Genomic DNA, 11,753 nt, shown 5'->3' on the forward strand with positions numbered 1-11,753 from the left:
ATCAATATAAAAACTGCTAATAACTGTGGAGACAGAAGTAGTAGTAGTGATGCCAAATGTTTGACAAATTACTATTTATAATTACTATGCATGTATTGCCAAATGTGCTATAGGTGAAATATATAGAAGCATTCATTCGTGTGACCTATTTAAATTTCCATACTACTTATATTATTATTCCATACTACTTAATTATTATTAAATTTTAAATTGTTTTCTTCAGATGCAGTTTCTGGGATTGACCAGAAGATGGCGGTAGATATTACTTTTACTCGCATAATCCCACCCTCGAACTCTTCATAAACCAAAGGCAGAGTTTAATTCATTGTCACTCCGTTGCAGGCAAATGGAGAATTCAAGGAGTTCAAGGAAGAAATCTTGTCGGTTAATGTTACGTTCTCATGGTGATGTCTCCCTTTTCCCGTTTTCTTTCGCCATGTCCAAATTATCCGAGATCTTGTTTATATTACTAATATTAACTTTATTAATATTCAGTAAGAATGGGGTGAAGAGTACAGACGTCGTCCATAAACGTGTCACCGCGGGACACAATGTTCACGAGTTCGTTCGTACAAGCGTTGTTGCTCCAGATGACACATTAAACCAGGTGGTATACCATCAGCATCCACAGAGGGACGGAGGGTTGTTCGTCAAGGCAGGTATGTTTCACGCTGTAATGTGTGTCTGCGTTCTGCGCCCGCTGTGGTCTGAAGGAGATTAACTGGATTAATAGGGCGCCATCGTAGTAAATTTTGCAAATATGGTGTTGGGGTGTAAGTGTATTTGAACCCTGGGGTTCTAAAGGGGTTTCTGTTTGTTTACAACTGCAGGCGATGATGTCATTAGTAGTCCACAGAAGTACAGAGAAGTACAGTCTACTACAATCTCTCTCAGCGATTATTTCTAAACGTCAGCTTTATTTAGAACTGTACATCTTTGTAGTCCAAACAACTGCAGAAACACATATACACATTATAGGCATACACACATCCACACACACATCCCCATGTAGTTTATTTTTCCAGTACAGATGACATGGTGGAAGAAACACAACTTTGGACTAAACATAGCTGTACTGCTACACGTGTTAAGTGCTGTTAGATACTTGCATGGTATACATAAGAGAGAGAATACATTTTTGGAAACAATCAACTGTTTAGTAATCTGAACTTGACTAAATGAACTTGAGGTCTTGATATATGGGCCTGCGGCACATATATAATTTCTTGAACAGCTTTGCTATCCTTTATTGTGTACTTCATAAAGCCATTGATTACTCCTGATCATTATAAGTCAGTATGAAGCCTGCGTATTGCATAACTGCATCAGCAATCTGGACTTGATCCCAGTGCATTGCTAAGACGAAATGTTCCCTGATACAGGAAACAGCTCGATGCAATGGTCCGCTCCTGTAATGCTCTGAGCTCAGATCTGCTAAACAGCTCCCTACTGTTCCCTTGTCCATCTGCTGTTGCCCACCAAGCCAAGCAGCGCAGCTTATGAAAATCTCTAATACCCTTTAAGTGCAGTCTACTACAACAGAATAGACAACCCATGCTTTTGTGCTCTGTTGCACCTGCCAGTAACGTGCAGGTCGCATGTGTTCGTTGCTGGACTACAAGCCCCAGGTACATTGCCTGGAAGATCTGGAAGACCATCGTGATAATTCTTCAGAAAGACATTGAGAGACGAGTCATGGATTCATCCCTGTTTTAAAATGCATTTTAACTAATGGTGTGCTTGCAAGGTGGAAAAGGAGGGTTAACATTCCCCTCAAACGGTGATGTTACTACTGAATGCTAATAACCTAACGTTTCTAATAATGACCCAAGCGGTCTGTCGGCCCTCATACAGGAGTGTACTGGATTCAACACCCTCATTTCTTTGGGTTGGATTTTACACATGCCAGCAATGGCCCACAGCTTCTCAATCAGTTAATCACTTAGACCTGCTAGACTGGCTTTAAGTGAATCCTCAGATTTAGTTACAGACCAAGGAGACCGTCTATCCCCTGCAGTCTAGCAGGACACAGCGTTTAAACCAACCAAAGATAATCCCACAGTACATGGTTAGCTGTGTTTGTGAAGCATGCCACAGGTCCTAGTGTCCTCTTGATTTGAACACTGTCCTAGACCTTGTTTCCAGGATGGAGTCATTAGAGCCATGCAGTGCGTATGGTGTTGTAAAGTACTATTGCTAAGACTATTGAAGGAACGCTAAAATATAAATAAATAACAACACAGAAGTGCCTCAGACCTCAGTCTGTCTCTCGAAATGCTTCAGGTAAAAAAAACAAAAACAAAAAACAAAAGACGCTTGCAAATTTTCCTCCTATATTTCATCTTGTAGCTCTGTATTTCTGTATTAGCTCCACATATTCTAATGTGTTAAAGATCTATAAATTTACAGTTTATACATGAGACATGAGACAGCCATGTTCCTGTGACTGTAGAATCATACAAGCTCCTCGACCCCCAAGGTCTCCTTTCCTCTGCGTGGAGCTCAGCTTCCATTTCCACTGACATCTCCACCTCCCCCCAGGACCTGTGTGTATGTGTGCTGCTTCATGCCTGCGATGTAATTGTGATCCTCTCCGGCTCATGCTAATGATTTATTCATGCCATGTGGGAATGTGCTTCTATGTGCAAGAGTGGGGCAAGCCTTCAGATTGCGAGTGCTTCAAAAGGAGGAAAGGTCTGTGCTCGACTACTAACGGTTTTATAAAAGAGGAATACTATCAAGGTCTTATCAAGTAACAAGGAGGACAGAACTAATGTCTTGGTGTAAATAGTGTAATCTACACTCATTTGCTACCATATTACTACAAGTTTTAGCTATTGAATAGTAAGAATTGTGAAGGTTGAGTTAATTTAACTCAGTCTGTGTATGTTACAGAACAGGACATGTTTTTCTCCTCAGCACAGAGGTTGTGTAAATGAGGTATAATGAGGTATAGTTTCTATAAAACACTACTGACTGCATAAATCCTATAATACTACAAAATGTCAATAGATGTCAAATAAGTCATTTGTCCTAACGGTTTGGGCAGATAAGATTTAGTTCCTTTTTGGTGTTGATCAAATATAGAGATAAGATTATTTTGAATCTATTGATATATTGAAATCTCTGCTCTCATGGGGAGGGTTCTTCTGGGAAGGTTCATCTGGGCTCTAAGAGAATATGGACTTACAGAACCACAATATGATGATGTACTCAGAACAGGGAAGGCCAGACTAACCCAGTCCTGCAGTACCACAGCTCAACACTGCCCAATGCTGCTTCGATTTATTTCTTTTTTGCTTTTCATCCAGTTCACGTTACCAGTGCCTAACAGTAGAGCAGGTCCAAATGTCTATCAGGTGTGTGTTCAAACAGGAAAAAACCACCAAACTGATCCAAGATCACCTAAGGATCCCCTATCCCTGCAATGGAGAACTGGCTTTCTTCACTTAACCAAACTCCATTGTTCAGTGGAACATTTTTTCACCTACTTCTTTAAATGTATGTGTATCCATTAGCCAGGTATTTGTACACACCAGAGTCTCACTCACACTCATTGTCTATATCCATATTAACGTTATATCTAACCATGCCAAATGTAGTGCCAACCCATTTGACCTTTATCTCCAGTATAAATAAAGACTTGCATTTTAGTATTTGCTGGGCCAATTTTCTCACTCATATAATTCATAAATTAAGTCGGGGGAAAGAGTACTGTTAGTCAGCCTGGCGCCAGCCTCACAGTCAGTCTTCTGACTGCACCCTGAAGACTGGAAGAGTTCGAATTACGTTATGCAGTACTACCATCTGCAATGCAGAAAGTGATGCTGTATGATTGGGTTTTCAAAAATGAATCGAAAGCCACAGGAAACTGAAAACCAATACCTCAGTCTAAAACTGGTTCTACCTAGAGTGGAAATAGATTTTTGAGAGCAGAAATAATATGAGTTGCATTAAATGCTTCATGAGAATTAAGGTTGGCCAGATTTGCCTGAATTTAACCGTCACTGAAAAATACGTTTTAGCCTGAGAATTTAGCATTGTTCCTGATTAAGCAAAGCATTATCAGTAGTCTGTGACAGTAGGCCAGTGACAACAGACACACAGTAACACCGATGTTCAGTTTCATGTTGTAGTCCCTTGTCCTTTCAGTGCTTATATACACTTGCCTCTACGATTCCTTGGTTGAGGGTTGGAGGCATTATTTCTTCTGGAGTGTAAGAACAGGAAAATTCAGTGATAATGTAATAAGGAAACGATGAGCCTCTCTCCTCATTCACTCAGGCGGTCACATGGGCTGATAAGCTTTTAAATACAATCACGTTAAAAGCAGCTGTGAGCACGGACGGCTCTGTTGGGCCACCCCAAGGTCAGGAGTGGCCAGTAGTTGAAATGCACCATAACTGTTCAAAGCCCAAACAGTGAAAGAGGCTGCATTTCAACACCGTCAGCAATACCTGCCTCAGGGTGGGCCTCGGGACCACCCCGGGTCGCCCAGTGCAGCTGACACCACACATTCTGCTGCTAGAGTAGCGTTTGTTGGCCACAACTGCACAAATGAAGGAGACACTGGAAATAAGAGCTCATGCGCTGCACATGAACCTCACCATTCACGTCTAGCGGTCTTCTCCACAGTGGCCAATAAATACGGCTGTCTCTGCAGGTGTCGAAGGAGTCCTGTGGTAGAAAGCATAGTTATAGATCTTATAGGTTATGACACTGTCATCATCCATCCCTAGCCAGATTTAATAGGCTGACTGTCAAGCAGTTAAAGTGTCTCCTGTGTGAATTAAGTTTAAAAGACCATGAGTGACTATGAAGCATACTTATGATTTTCATGACTGTGTGACATGTCTAAATATCCTTGACCAACATTATGCTTTCGGACACAAGACGTGCGAGACCGACGTCTTGGGTACAAGACATTAAAAGGGTGTAAGTAAAAGGGTCACCAACAATGTGACTGATTTGGATTGGCCATAGGTTATATCATATTTTTGTCATTACTGTCTATGTTATTAATTACAATATCAGATGATGATAACTTACATTGGTGTTTTTCCAGAGATTCTATCAGGAGTTTATAGGGCTGACCATGTTGTCACAAACATGATCCATCTTCAGGATCCTGACCATGTTCAGGACGCATAGCCATGCAACAGACAGTGTCCACAATGACTATCTGCAATTTTGAACTTACGGCTTGTGTTTGCTTTGGCCAAAACTCTGGGTGGCTGAAACACTGCAAAAGGCCCACATATCCTAAGCCAGTCTGATTCACGGGGGACTGCTGAGTCTTCATTGGCACAGTTACCTCTGAATTTGGTTTAGTTACTTGTAGCAGTAATTACAATATAATAGGCCTTATTAAAATTTAATTGTTCATTTTCCTCAGCAAACACTCACCATCCTACTCTCCATATGGAAATTGATTCTGCATTTCTTTGTAGTCCCGTGTGGTTAATTAAATGCAAACGCAGTCTGTCATTTTACCGTTCTTTTTATTGAACTACATTAGGTTTTCCCTTGGTCTTGAGAAAATACGATGAGTTTGTACGTTGCATATACGGCTTAAAAATTGTGCAATTGTGGCATCACTTTTTAGAGATCTACCCTCACTGCTGCTTCTAACAGCATTAATCATGTGGGTTCTTTAGTGTCCTATGGGATAAGGTTCGAAACATCAGGGAATTACTGCTCGCAGTCTGGGTTCGTTAAGAAAGCGGCGTTGCATGCAACATCCACAAAAATCAATAATAATCTCCATAGTCAAGATTTTGGTCATGTTCGCAAAAAGTTAATTTGCCAGGAATTATTCTCCTACTCCACTTGCATTGATTTTGGATATTAATGCTGCCACGTTCCAAATTCTCATACACTCTTTTCTGCAGTTCTGTAATTATTATACTATATTCACAGCACTTTGCAGCTATTTTATGGGCAATGGAACAGGTTCTGAATGCTCTGAGTTAGAGTACCTTTTAAAGACAGCAGGAGACATTCCAGTGAACGGCTTCTTTTGGCCGTTATCTGTCTCCGAGGTGCCGTTGCTGCTCTGTGTTTGAGATCTGCTGTGTCGGCTGTCTTGCTGTCACTCTGCGTTTTCTCCACAGGAGGAGTTGTCAGTCCTGCTTGTTCCCTTCATTTTTCATAACATTTTCATGGTGTGGTACTGAATGCTAAACTCCCACTGTCTGTGGCCAGTGGACTCCGCTGCAATTAAATTACAGACGACTTGTCAGTGCTCTAATAAATTTGAAATGTCATTAGCAGCACTCACTGAAAATGTACGAGGTCTGAACAGGTCACGGTAAACTAATAGGACGGACCTGCTGACTGTTTTCCGTAAGCCCATCTGGTTAGCGGCGGGATTGGCGGGGTGGAGGGCCTCTGTGAAGACCTCACAGCAGAAACCTGGCTCTGATCGCCACGGTTTCCTAGAAGCCTCGTTTCAGCCCCTCCCCCTCTCTCCCTTCCTCAGGTGAAATTAGACGTCCTACACCAAGCACCACATGAACTTGAAGAGGCCCGTAGCCATGTTAGCTAACCTGCAGTCCGTGGAGCTCCTGTGCATCATGACAGTGACCAACCAGAGAGAGAATTAAAAGTGCAATAATTGTTAATAGTGTGTGTTGAATTTATTAAGGGTATATTGTGCAACGGTAAGGCCATTGGCCAAATGCAGTATTGGGATAGTAATATTGGTTTCAGGTCAAGCCAGATTAACCCTGTGGCCCATCAGACTAACACGATGGTTGTGATTTGTGTTTAGGTGTCAGGGTGAATTAATTACATTCCTATGGAACTTATATCACAGGCTTCCATAAGTACACAGTGGAGGTAAGGTCCATGGGGCGATGGACTGCTGTTTTTTTCTACATCAAAGGGAAAGATCAGAGATATTGCTGTAGGCAAAGCAAGACAAAAAAACTGTGGTGCTAATGTTAAAATATGCTCTCAATCCTTCAAACATGCACTATTTCTGTCATACATCATAGTTTGGGAACTATATTTATCTACATTTGGGAAGAAGGTATACAAGCACAATTATAGCACTGTGCATACTGAAGTTTTTATAAATTAATGCTGTTTTTTTTCTTGGGTAGGAGGTTGCACACTGAACAGATTTCAAAATGAAATTACACCTGTTGACTTGATCTTATTAGCAAAACCATGTGGGAGGTAAACGTAGCAAGAACGTGGACGTGGACGTGGACGTCCTGAAAGAGTTCTGCCCCTCTGCTAGTTGTTTTGTCACTAAAAGAGTTCTGCCCCTCTGCTAGTTGTTTTGTCACTATAACCGATGAGCCACATGGTGGCTCTAAGATTTTCGGTCTCGGACGACTCTCAGCCAGTCCCCAGCAGTTAAGTCCAAATTAACATTGGGTCAGTTCTGTTGTTCTGATGCCAGTTCTGTCATTTCAGAGACGGCATTCACCCTCAGGGTCCAGGTGAAAGATGCGATGAGCCATCAGCCCCTGAGCGCAGCGACCGTGGACACGTTCGCCAACCACTCGCTCATCAGCTCTGCCGTAACCAGCAGCGACGGATCTGCCCTGCTACGCATCCCATACATACAGGGCAGGGCTCTCACCATAGTGGCACGCCAGGATGGGTTCATCCACTCATCACTGCCTTGGAGAACTGTGGAGATGCCCCGTAAGTTGTATAAAGTGCCACAGATATGCTAATGATCACTGGGGATCTTTTGTGGGACTGTAGTATAACATTTGAACTGTAAGAATCTTTAAATGGTTTACTTGATCCATAACTTTATAATTTAAGATGAGAAAATCATAGAATTTCAGCATATTAAAATGAGTTTATGCACATTTTTATTTATATATATATATTAAATAGCATATGAAATGTGATTTTCATTCAAAACAGTAGAGGTGCTTAATTTGAAGATTTATGTTTTCTCTGGAGAAATGTTGCATGGCTTTGTGTTTTTGAAGGCAAGAGAGGACGTGGCCTACAACCCATGTTCTCCACTATAACCATTATTACACTACTTAACTCCTGAGTCACTGTGGCAGAGCATTTGAAGTGCTGCACATTGTTACTGGTAGGATATTCAAGTAAGGTTAGGTTTATGTGTCAAGTCCAGCAGACAATATTAATACTTGAAACGCTATGGCTGCCTTCTGCCCATAACTGTTTCTGATCAAACAAATGTGAATGTCGCCACCTAGCGGTGTGTCAATATAGCTGCACAGTATTGGAGGAGTTTACGTTTGACAGCATTATTACTGTGGTAATGTTTTTTGTTTTGTATATTTATTTTTCAGTATTTTCCTCTGTGACTCTGTCACTTTTCTCACAAAACCAAGGAAACATATGGCTATTTGAAGATTCTGTCCTCATAACAGGAAAAATCTCTGGTATGAAAATGCATATGTTGGTTTCAGGACTGACCATAAATACCTAAACACAACATTAAGGTCATAGTGCTGTTGTCTCTGATTGGCTCTTTGCATTGGCCATTACCAGATGCTGTGCCTCAGCCAAATGTGCAGTTCCCAAGGACCCTGCTGTCATTTCCGACCAGCAACATATCCTCCCTAACAGCCTACCTGACTGGACCTCAGCTTCCTGCTGATAAACACTCTTCCTCCTACACCACGGGCATCGTCCTCGGCAAGACTGGTAAGATTCTGGTGGTCTGGGCGCAAGACTAAAAGTGAACAATTAAGCAGCACCTTTGACAGTCTTCGTGTGTTTAAGGGTGTCTGCTGTGTTCCCAGGGTACAGGAGTATTGAGCTAAAGCCACTTGCAGCAGTTATGGTGCAGTTGCTGTATGACGGAGCAGATGTCCAGGTGAAGGGACCAATCCGGATCACTCTACCCCTTCATGAAAGCAGCCAATCACAGCCTCCGGACGCTGTTCCAGCCTGGTCCTTTGACAGTAACACTGGTAGGTTGGACCTAGAATCAAAGAGAGTTGCAGCAGACACGTGAAACTCCGGCTTAAAGAAGAAGCGTTTTCGTAAGTTAAATATGTCTACATAACACTTGGCCCATGTTTTGGGTGGATGCAGGCGCATGGGTGAACCGTGGTCTTGGGATGGTGCGGACGGAGCAGCGTGGTTTGGTGTGGGTGTACATCGCGCCCCACCTGGGTTACTGGCTGGCTGCGGCGTTCCCCTCAGACTCTGGTAGAACTCACTGCCCCTCTCTCACACTCATACTTCCATAACTCGTGGTTTTAGAGACGTGTGCCACCGTTACCTTCTTTATGGAAAACCCATAAACACAATTACCAGATTTCCTCTTTTTTTTTTTCTAGGCTACATGGGGCATGAAAACACTCTGGACTTCATTTCGTACCATGAGGCCTCTCTTATGGCAGTACTAGGTGGGACGTTAGTGGTTGCTGTCGGTTTGCTTGCTGTGGTTGTATGCTACTGTAGGTAAGACACTGTTCTGTGTTACAGCTCTGTTCTGCCACTGCTGTCCTGTGTTTATTGCTACAATGGTTCCTTTACGTCAAAATGGCAAGACTTGCCCTGCAGGATGTGCATATCAAAGTATGCCAATATAATAATGATACAAATAGGATAAAGGCCTGAATACACTGAGCCAGTTTTGATGTTATGCACATTTGTGCATATGAAAAAATATGAAAATAACTCAAACAGGTGCAAAACAAAATAGATGCAATATAATACAAATTTCTGCAGAAAACACCCACAGATCCACTGGGAGCAAGGTTAATAGAATGCAGTGAGGTTAGAACATGTATTTATGTTATATACAGTATATATATGCACTTTTACAGAGGGGCCAGCCAAGCTATGAGAAAGGTGCTCTGACATTGATTTATAATGGTGCGGCATCCACAAGCTGCTCATTTAATCAGACATTCATTGTGAACATGCTAAATATTTGGTTAGTGATGTTTATTCATTTATTTGTACTTATTTCAGGTCTGACAGAGAGCGCATCGGCCTCACAATAAGAGCAGTTGGAAAGAGAGATGAGACTACCTGCACAAACAACAGGGACTCTTCCCTCAGAGACGCAGAACCACATGGAGAGATTTCTCCCTCAGCTGCATATCCAAGCACACGTCAAAGGCGTCACTCCGACATCGAACTGGAGTGCAGTGCCTGTGTGGGGGACATTCAACACCCACCTCTACAAATCTATGAAGACATTAGTGGGTTGGCTCCAGAATCTTCCAAGCACTCACATCTTCATGTGTTTGTCAACAGGAAGAAAATAGCAATGCCTGTGTCTATGAAAGAAGACATGTTACTTCCAGAGAGATTAATTGTTTATAACCAGCCTGTGGCAATACTTCAAATGCTAGAGCGTTCCAGTCCATCAGAGCACACGTCAGGTGTCCGGTCTGCCCCGCTAACCCGGAAAGCTATTCAGGATCATACCATAGAAAAGCCAGCTAGCAATAACAGTTTTATACAGACTTTACCAAAATCTTCACTGCTCTCTGACAGCCAGCAATGGGCCATTAGGGAGACTCCATATGGGGACCCTGGATTATCCAGCAATCCAGGGGCCTGGAGTTGCTTTAACAGTCTGTCTGAGTCTGTATCTGTACCAGAGACCCTCAATGAAGCTGTGGGCATGGTCCCCGTATGTGACACTCACCAGAGGAGCTCGGAGCAGACCCTGCTCCAGCTGTCCAAAAGCAAGCCGTTCCCCAACCCACGGGCCTGGTTCGTGTCCTTAGAGGGCACTCCCGCGGCCCAGGTGCGTCACTCCGTGGTGGACCTCCGCGGGAGCCCCCTCCCCCCCGACAGCCACGACGCCAGCATCGACTCCGGCGTCGACCTGAACGAGCGGCGGTCCGGCCGGAAACCGGGACCGGTCCACTCTGCGCGTGCTGCGCGGGGCACGATCCGGGCGCGTTGCGCGGAGGACGCGGACCTGAGCAGCAGCGAGAGCGCGGCGACTGCGGCCTGCAGCACGGAGGATCTCTCCCTCCGCAGCGTCCTCCACAGCAGCAGCGGGACCATCCCCAACCTCCCCGAGGAGAGGCACGAAGCGGACCCACACGAGTGTGCGCCCAGCCCTCGAGTACAGAGACTCCGAAAACCAAAGGAGGGCAGAGCGGAGAAGCAGCGAAGCACGTGGCACACGAAGGAGGACAGGCCACGTATGAAGCTGCACTAAACACACGCGGGTGAAACGCTTGTGACATGGATTCTGCCATTATCCATCAACCGATTAAATGGCAAAGATTAAATGGCATTGCTAAAACCATCTGATTACATTTCAATACTTTTATTGTTAAAAGCTTAATGCCATATTGTGAAGTATGAAATGAAATGTCTGTCCAGTGAAAATAAGCCTAGCAGACATGCCGTCTTTTTTGTTGTCGCACTTGCCATCGTAATGAGAGAAGTCAGAATGCTAAAGATTGTTTTAAAAAAAATACTCTACTCACCCTATTACCACCATTTATTTAAATATGAAAGGTAGATTATTATTTATATACCATCGGATTGTCAAAAAATAAAAAAGGATGAACATGTCATAGGTTTGATTTGTCTATAGTGGACTGAAATGAAAAAAATAAATAATTTTTTTAAATCTTTTGGGTAGTTTAAAGTTTGATAGGAATTTAGAGCATAACCAAAAACAGGCTGCTCTGTTCAAAAACAGTTCACCTCAGTTCACGCTTTGTGTGATTTCCTGGCTATGTAGACTTTCCAAGTTCACTTCAGTGAGTGTTTTATCAGTATCAGGATTACTGATAATGGACTAGGTTGGGGGGGGCATGCTC

General features: G+C 43.2%; 1 protein-coding gene across 1 annotated transcript; it reads left to right on the forward strand.

The window, feature by feature from the left end:
• The first annotated feature begins 332 nt into the window (after positions 1–332).
• LOC143512341 (protein FAM171B-like) lies at positions 333–11,163 on the forward strand. Its single transcript, XM_077002531.1, has 8 exons — positions 333–659; positions 7,426–7,659; positions 8,292–8,384; positions 8,494–8,649; positions 8,748–8,918; positions 9,043–9,159; positions 9,291–9,414; positions 9,931–11,163. The coding sequence occupies exons 1-8, from the start codon at positions 347–349 to the stop codon at positions 11,138–11,140; spliced, it is 2,418 nt and encodes an 805-aa protein (XP_076858646.1). The 5' UTR covers positions 333–346; the 3' UTR covers positions 11,141–11,163.
• The last annotated feature ends 590 nt before the right edge of the window (positions 11,164–11,753 follow it).

Source organism: Brachyhypopomus gauderio, chromosome 4, assembly GCF_052324685.1.
Source record: "Brachyhypopomus gauderio isolate BG-103 chromosome 4, BGAUD_0.2, whole genome shotgun sequence".
In the NCBI taxonomy this organism is placed as follows: Eukaryota; Metazoa; Chordata; class Actinopteri; order Gymnotiformes; family Hypopomidae; genus Brachyhypopomus; species Brachyhypopomus gauderio.

Bases quoted from the DNA above. Each gene is read 5' to 3' on its own strand.
- LOC143512341 (XM_077002531.1), top strand. From the start codon at position 347: ATGGAGAATTCAAGGAGTTCAAGGAAGAAATCTTGTCGGTTAATGTTA. The intron at 7,660-8,291 runs GTAAGTTGTATA...TTTATTTTTCAG, and splicing joins GAGAACTGTGGAGATGCCCC to TATTTTCCTCTGTGACTCTG. The intron at 8,919-9,042 runs GTAGGTTGGACC...GGGTGGATGCAG, and splicing joins GTCCTTTGACAGTAACACTG to GCGCATGGGTGAACCGTGGT.